Source organism: Apaloderma vittatum, unplaced genomic scaffold (assembly GCF_000703405.1).
Source record: "Apaloderma vittatum isolate BGI_N311 unplaced genomic scaffold, ASM70340v1 scaffold5782, whole genome shotgun sequence".
In the NCBI taxonomy this organism is placed as follows: domain Eukaryota; kingdom Metazoa; phylum Chordata; class Aves; order Trogoniformes; family Trogonidae; genus Apaloderma; species Apaloderma vittatum.
In genome coordinates, this window is record NW_009701767.1 from 1 (window position 1) to 21069 (window position 21069).

The 21069-nt window shown below is 42.9% G+C and overlaps 1 protein-coding gene across 1 annotated transcript in view; it reads left to right on the top strand.

Moving 5' to 3' along the window:
* Positions 1 to 3051: 3051 nt before the first annotated feature.
* MAML2 (mastermind-like 2 (Drosophila)) overlaps positions 3052 to 21069 on the top strand; it is a gene marked incomplete at its 5' end in the record, with an annotated part of 64994 nt that continues 46976 nt past the window's right edge. Inside the window, one exon of the mRNA XM_009879265.1 lies at positions 3052 to 4506. Coding sequence (XP_009877567.1) covers positions 3052 to 4506 — 1455 coding nt within the window. The remainder of the gene's footprint in view (positions 4507 to 21069) is intronic.

Genomic DNA, 21069 nt, shown 5'->3' on the forward strand with positions numbered 1-21069 from the left:
AGCCCTCCTGTGTGTCAGCCACCCCTCCCAGATTTGCATCATCAGTGCACTTGTTGAGGGTGCACTCTGTCCCCTCATACAGGTCGTTGGTGAAGATACTGAACAAAACTGGATTCAGCACTGATCCCTGGGGAACACCACTGGCCACAGGCCTCCAGTTTGACTCTGTGCCACTGGTCACAACTCTCTGAACTCTGTTGCTGAGCCAGTTCACAATCCACCTCACAGTCCAGTCATCTATCCCACATTTCTTACCTACGAGGATGTCATGGGGGACAGTATCGAAAGCCTTACTGAAGTCGAGGTACATGACATCCTCTGATGTCCCTTCATCAACCCATTTGGTCATGCCTTTGTAGATTAGTCAGGCAAGATTTCCCCTTGGTAAATCCATGCTGGCTACTCCTGATAACCTTCTTTTCTTCCATTTGGTTAGAGATGGCCTTCAGAATGAGCCACTCCATCATCTTCCCAGGGATGGAGGTGAGGCTGACTGGCCTGTAGTTGCCTGGGTCCTCCTTCTTGCCCTTTTTGAAGACAGTAGGAGTCATGACAGTAGGAGTCTTCCAGCCCATGAGGGCTGAGGGAGAGTTTGGTTAAGGAATGTGCCTGGAGATTGTGGGGCTCTCCCTGGCTCTGCTGCTGACTCGTGTGTCACCAGGCAAACTGTTTCAGAGTTCACCCATATCTGCTAGCTGTTAGCTCAAACACAGAAGAAAAGCAGCTACTACACACAGTGCAGTGCAATATCTGCATTTTTAATTGTATCAGAATGCCTAGTACAGGTGCTCTGAAAATGTAAAGACATTTTAAACAGCTCGCTCTGCTTCAAAATGTCAAGCAAAAGAAAAATTAACTCAGAAAGGCGTATTAAGCACATAAAGCATATACATATGCAGAGAGTATTTATTCATTATCTGTTCAGCCTTTCTGTCAGCAGCACATCTGAAAGCAAAACGTGCTGCCAAGTCATGTATTCTGATGACCTGGGGACTTCCCCATTTCCCAGGAAGATGAATTTGAAGGCACTAGAATGATTTCTAATAAACACTCTGACAGAAAAGGTGATGGTAAAAGGAAATGCAGCTTACCGGTAGTTGGTTTTTTTTTGCAAAGGAAAGTACAGTGACTCATGTGTCAGAAGGAACATGCTAACCAAAGACAGTCTGTGCACTTTGCAAATGATCACCTAAAACTCCTCTTGCCAGGGGATACCTAATGGCAATTAATTACTCTTGAAGTCCCAAGGTCTAGGTAGTTGTACAACTAGGCACCGACATGTCTGTCCTTAGGAAAAGAAAACAGAGATCTGTGATTCAAAGCTATGCTGGAAACCTGAGATATGAGATGAGATTTTCGGTGTCTGAGAGAGAAATTACAAGCTTTATTTTTACGGGCTAAACTTGGTGACCTGCTGATGCAATGGAAGGATAGGTGGGGATGGAGGAAATACGTGCTTGTCATTGAGTTCTTCCCAAACAACTCACTGCTATTCACAGCAAGATAAAAGTGTTCACACCTGGAGTTCATCTGGGAAGAGCTCTTACCTATAGACAAGCCTGAAGATGAGGGAAATGGGGGCCACAGCAGAGTATTATGTGCCCATGGACTGCTGTACGTGAAAGAGCATGATACAAATAATGTGACTGGAAGATCTCATGAGTCATCCTTCCTCACTTAACCGGAAAATTAGAGTTCTCAGTGTTCCCGTCGCCCATCATAGCCTCTCAAGGTATCACAGTTTGTCCAGGCATCATTTTCTGACTGGCACACGCGGGTATTTGTCAGATGACATTGTCCTGTGGCCTCTAAGGCTCGTACGCATCTGCCCGGGTGCAGAATGGCAGAGGATGAGCTGTGTTTCCCTGTGGAGTTCCCTGACATGGGACGGAGCGAGGGCTGCGCATGTGCATGTTCACTGCTCGGTGTGCACACCCTTAGTGCTCAAGCATAAAGATATGACAGCTGTGCTTGTTCAAAAGCAATCTGTTATTTTATGAACAATGTTCAAAGCAACTCTATTTGAGGGTATCTGCACCTTACCTGAGGGCACATGCAGTAATCCAAAACTTTTCAGCTGGTGGGACAACATCTTTGTTTGATGTACACGGGGCAGGAATTTGTGTGTACAACTGTGGCAGAAGAGTGTAGGGCAGGTGGACAAAGCCATGAACCTCTTCTCATTCAGTAGACCCACAGGGCTCGTGAGCAGATGAAAGTATCTCTGCAAATATTCACAGGAAAGGAAATAGAGTTACAGTTCTCAGAGCAGTGTTTCATCGACTGTGTGTTTTATAGCAGATGTTTCAGGACATACACAATTAGGACTTAATGTATTAATATACATCTCTGGAAAATAATCCAGCAGTTCATTAGGGGCCAGACCTTTGGCTGACATAACCTGACATGGCTCCAGTGGCTTTGTTTTCAGTTTTGAATATGAATTTAACATCTAATATCTTTAATTATACACATCTCTGGCCAGTATAAACCCATGTGAGATTGGGATGCCTGGATCTTGTGTGTACCATTAAAATATCTTCCAGGACCTTTGGATTCTATAGCAGTCAAACCCCGTCTTTTGGATCATATACCAAAATCATAAGGGTGAAATTCTACAGCACTGGGTAGGCACAAAGACAGATTTCATAACTGCTTTAGTCTCTGCTATCTAAAAATACTTTAGACTGTCTGGCACAGTTAGATGTCAGCAAATCTGGGGCAGATATGTTCTAGGCTTTGCCAGCTCTAGCCACCTCCCTCCACTCACATCCATGGGGGAAAGGGGGTCTGTGATCAACAGGATGCAGCAGTGATTGAAAAATACCGGTGACTACAAAGACTGGAGTGGTGGGGGCAGAGAGAAGTTTTGCTTACTTATATTTTCCTACAGTTCTGCATAGTTTTGTTGACTGAAAAAGCCCAGAGTAGCTTTCTGCACTAAATGATGCTTACTTGCCTGTTGTCTTTCAAGATCTTTCTAGCAAATAGACTACAGACTGTTTCTTCAGTGTCATCTAATGATTATTTTCTTGTCTCTGCTTCTTTCAGCTCCAAGGCTCCTTGAAGAGAAAGTTGGTGGTAAATCTGTCCCCTGTCAACAAGAGGCCCAATGGTATTTCAGAGAGCTCTTTCCTGGACATTAAGAGGATAAGAGTGGGTGATAATATCTCAGTGGGACAAGGTGGACAACATGTAAACAATTGCCAAAGCCAGTCAATGTCAGGAACTATGTCTGTGGGGCAAGGATCCCAAAGAAAGGTGAGCAACCTAGCAAACAACACACATGCTACTGGGAATGGCATGTTTAATATGACTCTGAAAGAGGTAAAGAAAGAGCCAGGAGAAACAATGTCCTGCAGCAAACACTTAGATGGCCAGACATCCCATGAGAACATGTTCCCTAACAGATATGGGGAAGACTCATGGGACCAAATGATGGATCTGGAGCTTCAGGAACTGTTTAATGAACTGACTAACATATCAGTGCCACCAATGAGTGATCTTGAATTAGAGAATATGATAAATGCAACGATAAAGCAAGACGAGCCATTCAACATTGACCTTGGGCAGCAGAGCCAGAGGGGCCCTGTGAGGTCTCTGCAGATGGATAAGATGGTGATAAAAAGTGAATATGCACCAGGCATGAGTCAGGCTCCTGTGGGCTCCCCACAGATGAGACCTTCTTCTACAGGTCCAGCCTTCACTATGGCCACCACTGCCATGTCCACCTCTTCACCCATCCCTTCGGTGCCTCAGAGTCAAACACAGGTTTCACAGGTCTCTTCTGCGCCCAGTCGGCCATTGCCTAACTGGCAGGAGGTGTCTCACGCGCAGCAGCTCAAACAGATCGCAGCCAACCGGCAGCAGCATGCCTTGATTCAGCAGCAACAGCAGCAGCAGAACCAGACAGCCAACTGGTCCACTCTGTCTCCATCAGGACCTTCTCCTGGACCCTTCGTGCAAGAGAAAATCCCCAGTCCTTCTTTTCGCCAGCAGCAATTCAGCCCACAAAGCTCAGCAATGCTTGGGGTACCAGTGAATGGCAACCAGTCGAAAGGGATGAGCAACTATGTTTATAAACCAACCACTCCCCAGAGCAACCCCATGGACATAATCATGCAACAGAAGCCTCAGGACCTCAACAGAAACTTTATTAACAGTGCTCAGCCACCACTAGAGCAGCATCATGGCAACACAAAGCCTTTGTTTCACTTTAACTCAGAGCAAACAAACCAGCAGATGCCTTCAGTTTTGGGTTCCCAAAACAAGCCTGCCCTTCTGCACTACACGCAGCAGTCACAGGGTTCAGCCCCTGTGCAACAGCCTCCGCAACAGCAGCAACAGCAGCCTCAACCGCAGCCTGCGCAGCCTCTTCCGAACCAGTCTCTTCAAAGGCCACCCAACGTACCCCTAGCAATGCAGCAAAAAATGATGCTTCAGAAAATGCAGCAAAGCCAGCAAATCTCAGGTTTGCAGTATCCAGTCTCTCAGCAGCATAGACAGGTAAGGCAAATTCCTCCTTGATTGTTATTTGTTTGGTCTGAGTACTAAAATGCTTTTCCATCCAGGAGATGCCTACTAGTGGCAGATATCGACCATTTCAGCACATACTTCCACAGAGCTGGTGATGACATGTTTAGCACCTATTCAAATACGTCGTGGATGCATATTTATAAAAAATTCAAGATGTGTTCATAACACTTTTTTTTATGCCCTGCAATTTAGTGTATATGTCACTGCTATACATTGTGTAGATACTTGTCAGAAAGGTGAGATAGCAAGGAAGATGTAAGCTTATTTTGGACCCCTATCTTAAGTTTTTTAGGTTACAAAAATTTAGGCTCTTTTGAATGGCAAAATTTTAATGAATTCCTGTGTTATCTTAGATACTGTCTTTTACAACATTAATTTTTATGCCATTGTTTTCCTCAGGGAGGCAGAGTTAGGAAATTCTGGATTTAGATGTCTTTTGACTGACATTACAAAAAAACCATTTGCACATTTGTTATCTGTTTGGAAAAAAAAAAATCTAGGGCTTATCTGTGAGCTTTATAAACACCCATCACACTTTCGGGAATATTCTGTGGATAAAATACATGCTTAGATATGAAGGTGAAGGTTGCCACAGATATGTCTACAATTATATACGACATGGCTGGCTCCCACAGTGTTATCTTGAGACAGTGCTCTGACAAAATCAGTTGTTACAGCTCAGTTGTGCTACGTCAAGTCACTGTGCACCAGGATCCCAAGTTTCGGACCTGCCAACTGAAGTTTGAGTAACGCAACCTCACTGCTCCTCAGAAACTGGAAACCAGGCACAAAACAATTAAAAGTTGTTTGACCGTGGGACGTTTAAGCTTTAAGTTTGGGGGGGGTTGGGCTCAGCACATCGAAAGGTATGGAATGGCAATGTAGTTGTGGAGATCATTTGTAGATGTGAAAAATAGCTGTGATACTACTGAAAAGTGAAGTCCTGAGTCTTCCATAAAGTCATCCATAAAGTAAAGAAGCAACATTGTGAATGAATCGTTCAGAACTGGACTTCTTTGCCACCAAAATCTGATGTTTTTTAAAAAATGAAGTAAATACAGTTGTATGCATGGATACCCTTCTTTTAACTCTTTTAAATTCCTGGACCAACTAACCATGACTTTCTCCAACAGAAAGTCCCTTAGGAAGTGGAACCAGATGAAAGGTATGGGTGCTTTGGGTGGGGAGATGTTGCTTTGTTGGAAGATGCTGGAGAATGAGCGTTGGCAGGAAGCAAGTACAGCTTTGCTGGTTTACGGGAGGTCTCTGCTGGCTCTTACTCTTCTTCTTGGGCCACTGTGTGCTCTCTTCTTAGGCACATTTCCCCATTCTCTTAAGAGACTGGCAGGCAGATGAATTCTAACAGTTCCTTCATTCAGCCATGATGAAGCTTCCAGCAATCTGTCAGCACAGGGGAGACAGGCAGGACTTTTGCAAGCACTACTACTTTTTCTGAAAAAAATTATGCAAGGTCACATTCTGGAAAGGAATAAAAACACTTGAGAGCCACTCTGCTTGAGGCAATGTTAGCTCCTTGCTCTGTGTCCTCTTGGGCCGCCGCTCAGGGAGGCAAGCCAAGAAGATGGTACTTGGCAACTTGGCCGTAGTAGTTCTCACAAGATTTATCATTAGTATGGTGGGATCTCTCACCTATGTAGCCACAAGATCTCTTGGCTTAGGAAACTTGCCCTAAGTGAGTTTTGCTGAGTGCCAGTCTTTAGATACTACACCAAGGAAGGAGTTTTGTATTTCGTCACAGACTTTTGCAAGTAGCTTTCCAAAGTTTCTTGTCATCTGATCACTTCCCACAGTTATGTCTGCAGGACATGGTTACCTGACTGACAGCACAGCTGAGAAGTTTTAGAGGCTTTGTAGACACAGATTATGGGGCTTTTACAGCAAGAATGCTGGTTTTTCTGTGCTCTAGAGAGATAATTGGATTTTTATAAGAGATCCTTAGTGGCTGTTCCAAAGTTCTGCTGAAGTTCAGCAAATCAAGTAGGTCTCTCTCAACAGAGTATTCTGTAGATGCTGGAATTATATTTGGAAATACGATTGGCCCATAAATTCCAGAGTTTTGGAAAGGTTTGAACATAACTGTTCACCTCGAAGCATTTATGTGTTCTATGGACTCCTTTAGCATCTGCCTGCCCATCTGCAAGAGCCCACCAATCCCTCAGTCAGGGCCTGACCCCGTAAGCCCAGTCTGAATATTAAATCAGAGCATGAGGGAACGCTGTTAACATTACCTTCCACTAAAGACAACAAAGGCCAAAGCAACCTCATGTGTCAACTCCTGCTGATTTTAGCAATGGGAACATTACCTCATTTAGGCTGCATGGTTTTCTTTCCTGAAGCATAATCTAACTCTGAGAATTCCTACACATCATTAACAGTAATGCGTGATTAATTACCAGCATTTACTAATTGACTTTGTGATTAGTATTTATCTTACTCATGCCCTCTTTCTTCACGAGGAATCAAGGTTTGATTCTGCTTCCTATCGTTCAACTCCTCCTCAGATCATGATGTTTGTGGACTGTAAGAACCATGTCAGAACTGGCTGGAGTGCTTTGTAGCTGTAAATGTGAGTGCACTTGTAAAGAGCTGCAGTGACATTGCCGTCAGATAACACTGATGGGAACACTCTAAATTTGCATGTTTAGCTGAACCAGCTCACCCTCTGGATTTTTACTCCCCAAGCTTTAAGATCCCCCCAGAAAATTTGAACTTGACTTTATCAGCCCAAGCTGGCTAACTGGAAGTATAAGGCTTATAATTTCTCTGCTTGTCACATTCACTTTCTGTCAAATTGGAGCAAACTTGTAGTGGGGTTTGGTAATTAGATGTCTTTTGCCTCTAGGGAAAAGTAATAAAAATGATGGAAATCATCTTGGTTTCCTGGAAGGTTGATCTGAATGAAGGGTTTGTTTGCGTCTCTGTTTTATTCTCCATTGTTGTGGGAAAGATTCACCTTTCCATTGTCTATCAGGATGCAAAATATACACAGCCATGAAAAAACTATTAGAAATTCAACACTTTCTTTTTTTTAAAGGAATAATTAGAGACTCCAAATTCTGCACAGATTTAATCAACTTTGCAATATTTATACAGAACTTGGGCTGATGTGGGGAAAATCTCTAACTGGACTTGGGTAGAAACTTGAAGTCTAACTTTCTACTTGTGAAGAAATGTAGTCCAGTCAGTGAAAGATGTTTCTAAAGTAAGACTTTAGATTTTTGAACACCAAAAAAAAAAAAGATGGTTTTAACTAGTCTAAGAAATTCCATGTGTATTTTCAAAGATTTTTATCAACCATAAGACTTGTTCGATAAGATCCATTATTCTTCTGTGAAGAAGTCAGAAATCAATTAAAAAAAAAAGAAAAAGCCTGTATCTACTAAATCAAATATTATTCATCCCCTTCTGGTTTTGACCTAAAGCCAAATTAAACGCAAATGTTTCAAGCTGATTTTTCCTCCAAATTTTTTTTATTCAACTTCATTCACTCAAGGGAGAGGAGAAAGGGATGAGCTCATGGGAACAGGAACCCTCATGGAGCAAGGTCTCTCCATTTGCTACATGTGGGCATGTGCCCTGTTTTGTCTTGGCTTAGAGGCCAAGAAGAACATGAGGGATCATGAGAACTTCAGCCTACACTTTACACAAACAGCCAGTGGTCCTTATTTTTAAAGCTCTGAAAGTGTCATTGTCATCTGTGTAGTTACAACCCACAACATTGTCTCCTGTGCAGAGCTCAGGTCCTTGACAGTCCTTGTTCCCTTATAACCACTTTGAGAATAGGATCATCTCGTTTTTTTTCTTTTATCTTTTTTTTTTTTCCCCAAGAACCCAGGAATGTGGTGTGATTAGTTGCAATTTAGGTCTTTTTTTGTCCTTACTTGTCCTGATTGAGGCATGCCTTAGACCATTTTCTTCACCAGGTCTTAACAGCCTTCTTTGAAATTCAACCAGTCTCTCTTCCTACTGAACACTGAGCAGTCCCTTCTTTAGTGCTGGCTCCAAGCACGAGTGTCTCCTTCATACCTCTTGCCTCATGCTCTCCCACAGGAAGACTTTGCATTCTGCAGCATGTGGCCAATGGCCGTTCAGGTGCTCCATGACCCGGGGACACAGCGTGGCTGCATTTGACTGGAGAAAGGCCACAGCTCAGCACTGCACCAAGGGATGTGCCACCAGTGAGGAGCTTCCACTCAGAGGAGCTCCACATGCTGAGGTCACCCCCCCTTGCAAGCCCCTTCCATTACACTGACCCTTCAAATGCCTTCAAATCAGTGCTTAGCTGATATTAGCTGGGATTCAAAAGACATGCTGATGTGGTGCTTAGGGACATGGTTTAGTGGTGGACCTGGCATGGTAATGGTTGGACTCAATCTTAAAGGTCTTTTCCAACCTAAACAATTCTAATTCTATATACATGCATCACTCTTAAAAGTCTCCAAGGGATGGAGATGGTGTTTCAGCTAACCTCACAGCTCTGCAGAGATGCTGAGACAGATTCTCCTCTTATTTTCTCCATTGTAAACCCAGGATAATTTCACTTATTTTCAGGAGAGCATAATGGGACTTACAGCAGCATAGTAAGCAACAGAATAAGGCCTTCTACCATTTTTTTTTAAGCATGGGCACCATATGGATTTAATGAGAAGTGTATGTTAAACTGTCAGATTGTTAGAGTGCTGTATGAGGAAGAAGCACCAGGAGCAAAAGATCGAATAGCTTTTTTAGAAGTGAAGATATAAAAACTCATGTTATCTTTCACTACTGAGTGATAACTTACACCTCTAATTTAGCCTCCAAAATTTGTCAAAGAAAATGTGACTTCTTTGCATGATTCATATGAAAACCGTATTTTCCTCGACCTCTGTGTTTACCATTAAAGAAGACAAGACAAGCATATTTTGGTGAGGCAACCTCTCTGTTTTCAAGTGCAAAGGAATTATTTTGCAAATAGTTGTGAAATGAAGAGAGACAACCTAGAGTGGCTTGTGGTAATTGGTACAAACCAGGACTTAAATTTGACTTAGATCATAAATAACAACGATTCCAGGCTTTTGGAATCTGTAATAATAGAAACTGTTCCATAGTGTAAGAAAATAACAATGTGACCTTTCTTTCAATGCTCGCTATAAAAATAATATTTGGATGACAGCTTTTCTTGATAGCTCCATTTTGGTCGCATTCCTTCATGCAAGGGCTTCTGAATTAAATATACTGAATAAAAACTTGAGTATGTCCCAATAACCACCATCGATTACAGGGTCATAGGTGATTTATGAACTCAAAACCAGATGTCATAAGTTCCTGTGTTGTCATGGTGGACTGTTGTCTTGGTAGAGCCTCGTATCATTCATGCTGAGTTTGCTGAATGAAATGTATGAACTATCACACTGTGGATGGTCAGTGACTGAAGACATTGTAATTCAGAGACATTGCCAGTTCCATAGGCTTTCTTGAACACTTGACCTAAGGTATTTACACTGGTAGAATAGGAGAATATCAGCCACTTAGATCAAATGCTTCTGAGTTTGGGGGTTTGGGCGGTGGCTGAGATAGTCCCTGTTCTCTCATTTGGACTGCTTTTTGAAGGTATTTCCATGAAGATACCAATAAAAAACGTCATTACACTTGCCTGGATGAGTTTCTTTGCTAATGTCAGCACACGTGAACTCCTATTTGGTAGCACTGTGAAACTGCCTGGAAGGTCCACTGGTAGGGTGAAATGTCATTCTGTGAAGAACTGCATAAACAGATTAAAACCAGCACCTGTCTCAAAGAGACAGTGTTGATCTGGCTTCTGTAAGAATCAAAGAAAAAAATGGGTTGTACTGGAGGAATTTGGAGGATATCAGCTTCTGCCTACCTGTGTCTTGAGAGGTGTTGATTGTTGACTGATCCAGGAGGGACTTCATGAATCAGTCATTTGTCTTGGCCATGGGGAAAAAAGTGCTGTTGGGTGCAGGAAGCACAGTAAGGGTGCTAACTGCTTCCGTCCGCTGATTTTACTCCTCTGCCACATGGACTAGGGAAAGGAAGCAGAGGGATAGCCAAGATACTTGGTGTGTACATAAGAGACAATGGTGACTTCAAGGAGGAAAAGGGCAGATGAGTAAATCCACAGTGATGGTCGCTGAGATTACAGTTTACAGGCCAGGGATGGTGGGATAGAGTAGGGAACCGTCACCAAAGACAGGACATGAATCTGTTCTTAATAGATTAACTGGAAAGGAGGACAAGATTGGGATAAGGAACTGTGAAGGTGCAATGCTGACCAAGAGGATAGGGGTCAGGGATGTTTCAGGTCTGGTTCTCTGCTGCTAAGCACGTTAGTCTGTCTTGACCTGTGATCTCATCAATAAAGCTGGGATATCTGTAAGGCCTTCTTACCTGGCTGAAGATTTCTGCTGTTACTGTGTGTGCATCTGAGGCCAGAGTCAAGCCCTGAGTCAACTTCCTGCAGGGATTTTGGAAAGGCAGCCTGGAAAAACAATGTAATTCCACAGCCATTTGGAGCTGGCATGGTGAAAAACCCTTTCCTGTAAGCTTTTGCTTGTTTGTAGGCAATTTATGAATACCTCAAGAAGTCAAGGAACAAAAAAATTTTAATGAGCCTCCTGCTCCCATTTCTCTCCCTAGACTCTTCCTATTATTTTAATTCCCCAAAGTCCTCAAGAACAAGTCCCAGTAATTTTTCTCTCTAGGGGTTCAAAACGAAGGGATATTTTAATAGCAAATATTTATTCTTCCACTCAGCCACTTTTACTGCTGGTGTTTTTATGGAGGAGACCTGCCCCAGGGCACAGATGACTGTCATTAAGACAGCAACAGACCTAGTAATGTTCCTTTAATGCAAGCTTTCATGGGTGAATTTACCATTCGTATGTGATGCTGATCCAGAAAATCAGCCAGATGCTCTATCAGAACTATTCCAGAACCATCTGCCTGCTTCATTTGCTGCACGCCTGTTTCTGGTAATGTACACACACAGTGTAAGAGACAGCTTTTGCCCTGAAGAATTTATAATGTAAATAAGCAAGCCGGCCAAATCTTAAGAAGAAGGAAATGTTACTGTATCTTTTGTATATTATTATGTATTTTGGGAAAGAGAAAAGGAAGATCTCTTTCAAAGCCATTACAATCAATCCACTGGAGCTTTTTGATAAGGACATATTTACCATCACAGAGGAATCCTCTCATGAGCCTGGAGTTGAACTAGACCCAGTGTCAGACTCAGAGACAGTGTCCTTGTGTCCCAGGATAGTGGCTGAACCTTTCAACCCACATCTGCTCATCTTGACCTAACTGTCCTATGCCCCTTGGTCCGAGAGTCTTCTCTATAGAAGGAGTAAAGTGCAGGAAGGGTGAGGGTCTGAGGGTAGGAACCAGCCTGGAAGGCAGCAATTCAGAGTGCAAATTGGGTTTGGGTGAGGAATGAGGCAGAAAGATTGGGAGCTCCGGAGGCAAGAGCTGAGAGTGAGTCTGGGTGCAGGCAGGGGAGGACAGGGAATCCGAGGGTGATAGATGGTGTGGGAAGAAATGGGGCAGGACAGGAGCTACTCGTGCGCAGGGGACAAGCACCTATGTTCTTTGCAAAGGAGAGAGTGGAAGATTGGTAATACATAAAAACTGACTGTTTCTGTATCCTAGGCCAGGAATAAGTGAAAGGACACAAGGGGCTTGTTGTCTGGTGGTTCCCAAAGCCTCTGCAGGAAATCTTCAGGACAAGGCAGGAAATGCAGCTTTCCAGACCTGTCAGGCCAGCTGAAAGGACACACTACAGATTTGAGGTCTTGCTATTCATCCTGCCTGTCTCCATCAGTCAGGGAGACAGAATAGGCAGCATATTTATCCCACTGGAGAAAAAATAATACACCCTGTTCACTGGTTTTCACGCTTCGGGGAACCCTACGGCTCTTCTACCATTCCCAGCTGCAATTGTAGCCATTGAATAACCACCAATATGTATGGGATGGGATGGAATGGAATGGAATGGAATGGAATGGAATGGAATGGAATGGAATGGAATGGAATGGAATGGAATAGTTCAGTTGGAAGAGACCTACTGTGACCATCTAGTCCAACTGCCTGACCAGTTCAGGGCTAACCAAATGTTAAAACATGTTCTTAAGGGTATTGTCCAAATGCCTCTCAAACACAGGCAGGCTTGGGCCATTGACTACCTCTCTAGCATGTTCCAGGGTTTGAAGTTTCTTCCTGCCTTGCAAAAGATGCACATGGTGAAGAATGATGGAGATTGAATGATCCTCTCAGGCCTTCATAAGAAACGCTCTAGTCTATCTTGGTTGGAAGGTTCCCCATGACTCACTAATACCAAAATAGTAGCAATGACCAAGGTGTGAAAATGAAGGCCAAGGTGTGAAAATTTCTGTGGAGCCAGTTTGTTCTGTAACCTGTAAGAGGAAAAGAGACTCTGAGGGCTTTCCATAATTCAGTGAAGATGGGTTAGATGTACTCTCACAGTCTTTTCTTTTTCTAGTCCTTTCTATAATTTGCAGTGGTTGCAAGCTGGGCCACAGCCTGACTCTGGATGATGAATGACTAAAGGATTTAGTGCTTTGGTTCTGGTTAGAAAAGCATCCAACTTTACCCATTGCAGAACTAGATTTCTCCGAATGACTGTAAACTTTAATCCCAGCTAGAGCAGGCTTTGCTGGGGTGACTCCAGTCTTGTCTGGTTTCAGCTGGAATGGAAAAAAAAAAGAAAAGAATGGCTTTTTTTTTCCTACTTGAACTGGTAAAAGACATGGGAAGACATAGGGATTAGCAGAAGTATTGGGAGCTTCAGAGCCTAAGCACAAAACAGAGTGGGAGGAGGAAGGGCGGGAGTGAGTTCTGGCCATTCACCCATAATCCAAAGCCGGCTGCTCCTTCCCAGGCTATACTTCACTGTCATACACTTGCAAATTCACTCCAGGAACGAAAACAGACTAACTTTAAGCTTGTTCCCAAAGCTGCAAATTTGTCCCTGCTGGGTGTTAATTTAACTGCTTCCAGGGCACCAGGATGTCTACTAGTGTTCGCTTTGCTTGCTTTCTTCTTTTCTTTTTTTTTTTTTCACACATCTGGTGCTGTGAAAACTTCCAAGGCACTACACAGAAGAGTGATGAACTGACCACTTTTAACCCCTTCTGCAGCATGCCTAGTGTGAACCTGCCTCTCTCCCTCTCTCTCCAGTGTTTTTTCCCTATAGCAGTCTATGGGCCTTGTTACGCATGGGATCCACAAACTCTGAAGTGGGTCTGGTGAGAGCTGAGCCTTTCTTCAACTCCATCATCCTCTGTTTTTACCGTGAACATACCTGAGTAAACAGTAATAAGTGGACTTCAGAAATTTCCAGCAGGAAGAAACAAGTTTGGAGCAGAGAGAGAGTTTTTCCCAAAATACTTCTTTTTTCCTCTTGCATATATCTCGTGTTGCCACTTCCCAGCAGGGAGGACGTTCAGTGCAGTAGTTTCTGCTCACATTATGGCAAGTGATGGACTTTTCCTGTTGGTTTTTGATTGTTCCATTTGTTCTGTTAAGGCTGCATTAACTGTTTATCTGCTGCATCGACTGAGTCGGAGCAAATTCAAAACAATCTGAGTCAGAGCTGTTATACTTTCCCTGACCACCTCCCCTTTGTTTGCTTCCTGTTGAACAAGTTGTTCTTATTACCAGCTCACTTGTTTCACTAACATATTCCTACCAACACCATAGAGACTGACTTCTTTTGTCTTTGGCTAGGGCTCCCTAAAAAAAATGCCAAAGGTACTTGAAGCGCATTTTGGCTGGTTGTGCAATGTCAGCCTTCCTTTGCACTTTTAATCCCTCAGGCTTCCTTTTGGACTTCCATCCCAGTGACTGCCCATTCTCAGCCCTGGTTCCTCCTCAGCACCCAACTGGGGAGAGCTGAAACACTACAGAGAAACATCTCACAGCCACATGATCTGCTGAACACAGTGAGAAAGCAGCAGTATCCATCACGTAGATGCAGAAGACCCAAATGTGCCATTCTTCTTGGGTTTGGCATCTTCTCTTCTTTGTGTAGAGCTTTCACCGCTGAGTTGTATTTTTAAAAGAAGTAAATGTTTCTTGATCCACAAATTACAGGCCTTTGGTAAACATGAAATCTACTTCATGGGCTAAGTACAACTGTGTTGTCAAAATCTTGTTTCCTGCTCAAAATCAAGGGCAGCCTTTCCAGAAGCAGCGCTTCTCTGTGGGCCAAGCTTTAGGGCCTCAGCAAGCACTGAAGCAGTTCTTCAGAAGGGTTTTCCATAGTCATATATATACTGCATTTGGACAAAAAAGAAAAATCTTCAGATTTTTGATCCTCCTGAAATGTTTTCTGGGGAGTTAGACTCACCACCTGAAAATACTAATGGAATTTGGTTTGTGAAGATACAATCATTCATCTCTCTAATAAGCCTGAGCTTTTTAAAGCTGCAGAGTAGATTTTTGGTATCCGTAGCCAAATTATTTATGCAGATCTAAAGAATGTTAGTCCAAAAAACATATGGTTTTAACATATCCACCCCTAATTTTCTTCTGACAAGTTTTCCAACCTGTGTACCTAGTAACCGTCTTTGATATTGGCCATAAGTAAATTTAGGCTGGAAATTAGCAGCACATTCCTGACAACTGGAGAAATTGTTTGGCTTTCTCGAGGAGAGTGCTGGTGGCCAGAAACCTGACTGCTTTTAAGATAGGGTTTAGAATAGATGTTAGATGATATGTGATAGCAAGGCACTCAGATTAAAAATGAGATCCTTTTCTATGCCTCTGCTTTCATAGTAAAATACAAAATAGTCCTCTTGCTGTCATCTCATGTGGTCCTTTCTTTGAAGGACCAAGTGGGGAGCTGCATAGGCTGCTACAAAGAGAAATGGAGTAGAAGATATGGCTTAAGGAAACCAGATAGACTTCCAGACATTTAATTGTAACATTACTTTAAATATATGGTCTACTGTTGTTATGAGCTCTGGGGATATTTTCCCTCTCTTCCTCCCAAAGAATCCAAAGCAAATAGCTAGTCAGTTGGTACAATAATTGTATGTAAATTTGCACATGAATCATTAATTAAAGTCAAGCTGTGGAAAAAATTAGAAAGGCTCAAAGACCTTTGGACATTTGTGTGAAGATCACTGCATTTGATACCAGGGAATATAGAAATGTTTGGACTGTTTGCTCAAACAGGCACAATGTTAATGAATCTTTTTAATCACCTTCATCATAGTCTTTCAAACAGAGGAGACTACTATGAAAAACTAAGCCTAACAAAAAGAACGTACAAAGCCCAGAGGCAATTGTGAGGCTGCTAATTAGATAACTTTGTCCTGATATTTCCATTTGAGCCTATGGATCTGGACAACATAGTACATTACTTTCAGGGGAAGAAGCAAGCGAATGGCTGCTGCCCCGTGTCTTCTTGAATGATGTTTTCAAGGTGCCTCTTGGTCTCTTGTATGCCCCAGGGTAAATATTTGGGATAGTCTCTATTGTGCTTTTCCCAAATTTTACTTACATCTCTGGTCATTTGGTGGCAACAACACAGTACAGGAGATGGAATGATGCTATAAAAGTTAGGGAATAAAAAAAGATGTAGAATGCCCACTTTTTGTGTTATTTTATCCACGCAAATGCTACAAGCAAAAACTAAACCAAATTAAGTTCATGCACAGATATCAGTAGGAACACTGAGACAGTAGTGCTAGCAGAAGTAATGAAATTACGTAATGTATGCGAATTGTTTTCTACACACTAATTCATCCATAAAGCTTCTGTGGAGTATTAACTGTTCTGTAAAGGTTAAAAATGAAGATGATGAGATCAAGACTTTTTTCTATCACAGCTGGTGAAGTTAAAGCTTTAGAAATACATGTAGTGCATCTGAATAGGTGTCTTGATACAAAATGACTGAGCCAAGGAGAGATGAAGTAGATTAGTACTCATGAAAACAGGCTATTGATTTAGATGCATAAGTGTGGCTTTAATTTTAGTCTCCAAAATAGGGTTGGATTCAGAATTAGCATAAACTTTGCAGTTTTTATAAATTTTTCAAATTAAAATTTCATAGCCAAGCACTCCCCCATCAAAAATTCAGATAGGCAAAGATTCCTACAAATGTCAGTGAGTATTTTAAGGAAACTTCCTTTTAAAGATTTACAGGTTTCAACAACCAAAGCGGTCAGAATTTTATTTCATTAATATTTAAATATATAGAGCTTAAACCAGCTTAAAAATTCAGAGGTTTACATTCCATGCTGAGGGAGGCTGTATGTGTCGATACTCGTGTGTGATCAAAGTGAACTCATGTATGCTGGAACAGCATCTTAACACTGCAAAAAATTACAAGCAGATGCAAGGTAAGATCTACACTTCCAAATGTAGAACACAGGAGAAATTGATTTCACACTAAGGCTTCTCAATTTGCATCTCAACTACTTTATATATGCTCATTTACACAAAAAGCAAATATATTTTAACGTATGACAATGCAGCAGGCAACTCTTGTTCTTATTGAAATGGTAATCAAAATATTGTCCATAATTGCTATGTTACATAAATAACCTTTTTTTTCAAAGTACATTTAAGTATTTTAAGTTTCAAAGCAATGCTCTCAAAGATTGGGAAAAGGGGAGTTTTTTCCTTATTCAGACTCAGACTCTTGTCCCTAAGTTCAGAGTATTATTGAGGTCCTGTGAGAAACAGAGGGAAAGTCCTGCAGAGAATGAGAAAGAAATGAAGGCTGCACTCACCTGAAATACCTTCAACAAGTTTGCTCAAAATGGAAAATTAATGGTAGAAGTCACTGTGGTGGAAGTGGGGAGCACACACACACATACACACGTATGTATACATACGGGATAATGCCACGGTACCACTGAGAGTTTGCATCCCAGACACCACCTGCAGTCTGTGCATCCATCTCGGGCAACGCATGGAAGGGAAGAAGCAGCTTCCTTGTAATTAATCCAAGACTTTTCAGTCAACAAAAATGTATGTGAGGAGAGATACAGATAGAGATCATGAGTGGCATAGGGAAGATGAAAAGGGAAGAATTAATCACTGTTACTCCTACCAGGAAAGTTGTAGGCAACTTCTAAAGTCATCAGGTGGCAACACAAGCAAGAAGAAGGCATAGAATCATAGAATTGTCAGAGTTGGAAGGGACCTTAAAGATCATCTAGTTCCAACCCACCCCGCCATGGGCAGGGACATCCCCCACTAGATCAGGCTGCCCAGAGCCCCATCCAGCCTGGCCTTAAAAAATTCCAGGGATGGGGCTTCCACCCCCTCTCTGGGCAACCTGTGCAAGGGTCTCATGACCCTCATGGGGAAGAACTTCTTCCTAACGTCCAATCTGAACCGATCCATCTCCAGCTTCAATCCATTCCCTCTAGTCCCATGACTATGCGACATCCTAAGAAGCCCCTCACCAGCTTTCCTGTAGCCCCCTTGAGATACTGAAAGCCACAATAAGGTCTCCTTGGAGCCTTCTCTTCTGCAGAGTGAACAGCCCCAACTCTCTCAGTCTTTCTTCATAGGAGAGGGGCTCCAGCCCTCTGATCATCCTTGTGGCCCTTCTCTGGACACGCTCCAGCACATCCAGATCTTTCTTGTGCTGTGGGCTCCAGAACTGGATGCAGTACTCCAGGTGGGGTCTCACGAGACTGGAGTAGAGGGGGAGAATCACCTCCCTCGCCCTGCTGGCCACCCACCTCTTGATGCAGCCCAGGACACGATTGGCTTTCTAGGCTGCAAGTGCGCACTGACGGCTCATGTTGAGCTTCTTATCTACCAGTACTCTCAAGTCCTTTTCTTCAGGGCTGCTCTCAAGCCAATCACTGCCCAGCCTATATTCGTGCTTGGAATTGCCCTGACCCAGATGGAGGACCTTGTGCTTGGTCTTGTTGAACTTCCTGAAGTTGGCCTGGGCCCACCTCTCCAGAGTGTCGAGGTCCCTCTCGATGGCACCCCTACCAGTGTGTCAGTCCTTCCAGCATGTCAGCCACCCCACACAGCTTGGTGTCGTCAACAGACTTGCTGAGGTTACATTCAATGCCACTTTCCATGTCGCTGACAAAGATGTTAAAAAAGACTGGTCCCAGTACTGATCCTTGAGGGACTCCACTTGCCACTGGTTTTTTACTTGGACATGGACCCATTGACAGCCACTCTGGGTGCATCCATCAAGCCAGTTCTTTATCCACTGAATCTTCCATCCATCAAATCCATGTTTTGTCATCTTGGAGACTAGGATGTCATGCAGGACAATCTTATATCTAACACTAGGGAGCACTTTATGTAGGCATCTTTGCTACACATTGTGAGTACCAAAAGTAAGCACGGATTCCAAACTGGAGCTTGGCAAATTCAGAAAAGATTTTTACAAAGGGCTGATAGACAATACAATATACGTGCAAAGTCATACTCAAAATGCCTAAATGGCAGAGGCGGGAAGGTATATTGGATGCAGTCTGGCATATAGCATCTCTGTTCCTATAGTAGCCCACAAACCCCAGCAGTTTCTACTGCGCTATATGTCTCTCCTGTTGCTGCCTTCAAGGCAAGTTTGATGACTGCTTTTGGGGGGTGGCAGAAGTGTCCTGAGGAACACAAGCGATGGAAGGGAAATGGTGATTTTCAGCCATTTATAAGTGATCCAAACTGGAATGGCATTTCATGGAAAAGCCAAAAGCAGTAGTGTCAGGGTACTAGTCTTGCTCATTTCCAAAAGTTTCAGGAGGGAAAAAAAAGAGAAAGAAGGAAAATAGATTTCTAGACTAATTATTGCAGGATCGATTTCGCACAGGGCACATAAAGCCCCTATAACACTAATGACTGCTTTTTACAATGTTCAGAAGATTTCTGCCGATTACTGGGGTGATCCATGGAAATAGTGACAATGAAATTTGTTTACTCCTTCCTGCTATTGGAAATTCCTAAGCAAAAGTTCTGTATCTGATTCTTATTCAGACCAAGATCCCCTTTATATCATTATGATCATAGAAAGGTCTCCTTAATCAAAGAAACATCTAACTACTTATTCAGGCCTCTTTTGTGTAACAGGGACTTGGTGTTAATAAAAATTAGGCTTCAGGTGTTCCAAATGTTCTTTAGAAAAAAGAGACAACAGTGTGCAAAGTAAAGGCCAAGTTATTAATACAAGAGCAGTATGAGCAGCAGCAGCAGCAAAGAAACCCGATATATCCATCAATCAACACTGTGGAACCGTCTTTGTTTGCACTAGTTAGAGAGTGATGAATGGGTCCTCTGTGTAAAACATTCAGCTACAGTGTGAGAGTGTAATAAATTATGTTTGTTAATTTTATATGCCATACATATAAAAATCACTGAAAAACGTTAATACACTATAATGGTGACAGAAAGGTCTGGTGCTGTAGGAACCTTAGCGCAGTGCTTCTTCATCTCCAGAAGTGAAAGTCTCTTTTGACTTTTTCTGCATTTCAGGGAATATGATAGAAAAAGCCTGGAGAAAGAATTTTACCTACTAATCAGCTGTCTCACTGGACTATACTTATCTAAAAATGATGCTTCTCACCTATGCTTATAACCCCTATTACCTCAGCAGTCAATGGAGAGACAGGGACCTCCAGGGATGGTTGGCGCTGTCCCCTGGGAGGTGCCCAAGGGAGGTGGGGTGAAGTGTGGGGGGGTCGGAGGCAGGGGGGTGATGATGTCATGGCTCTGGAGAGTTGAAGGTGGATGAGGTGGATGCCACTATCCGGGTGGTGTACAGGCAGGCACGAGCTCAGCTGTGGAGCCAGGCTGTGAGTACAGTCCTGGCCTTTAAGCAAGCAGCAAGGAGCATCAAGAGTTTGATCTCAAACCATCCCATTCTGGCAGAGGTAGAGAAGAATTTTAGATCTGGGCAATCATCAAACTTGCCTTGAAGGCAGCAACAGGAGAGGCACATATACAGATTTACGTAGACATAGACTATGTAACCAGCTCAGCCTGGTCTTTCCCAGGCTGCTTTCAAACTGCAGCTCAGACCGTGATCAGCGAGCACAATCTTTTAAAATGAGGTTAGACTCTTGCAGTTAGGTTCATCTTTATGTGTGAGCTCTTTCCACTTTTGGCTATGAGTTTTGACCAGGACAAAACTTTGCGCACACACACCTGTCGTACAGCTAGGCTGTTGTACGACTCTGTTCACATTTTCACACCCATTTCTGTTGCAGCCAAGGCTGAAGGAATGTGTGAGCAGCCTCAGTCGTGCTCACATAAACTGAAGGTGCTTTTCAGAAACCTCTCATAGAATGTCCTAGGTTGGAAGGGACCTTAGAGATCATCTAATCCAACTTCCCTGTCATGGGCAGGGATGCCTCTCAACTAGATCAGGCTACTCAAGGCCTCATCCAACCTGGCCTTGAACACCTCAAGGGAGGGGGCATCCACAGCTTCTCTGGACAATTTATTCCAAAGTCTTGCCACCCTCATACTGAAGAATTTTTTCCTAAGATCCAATCTAAATCAGTTTTCCTT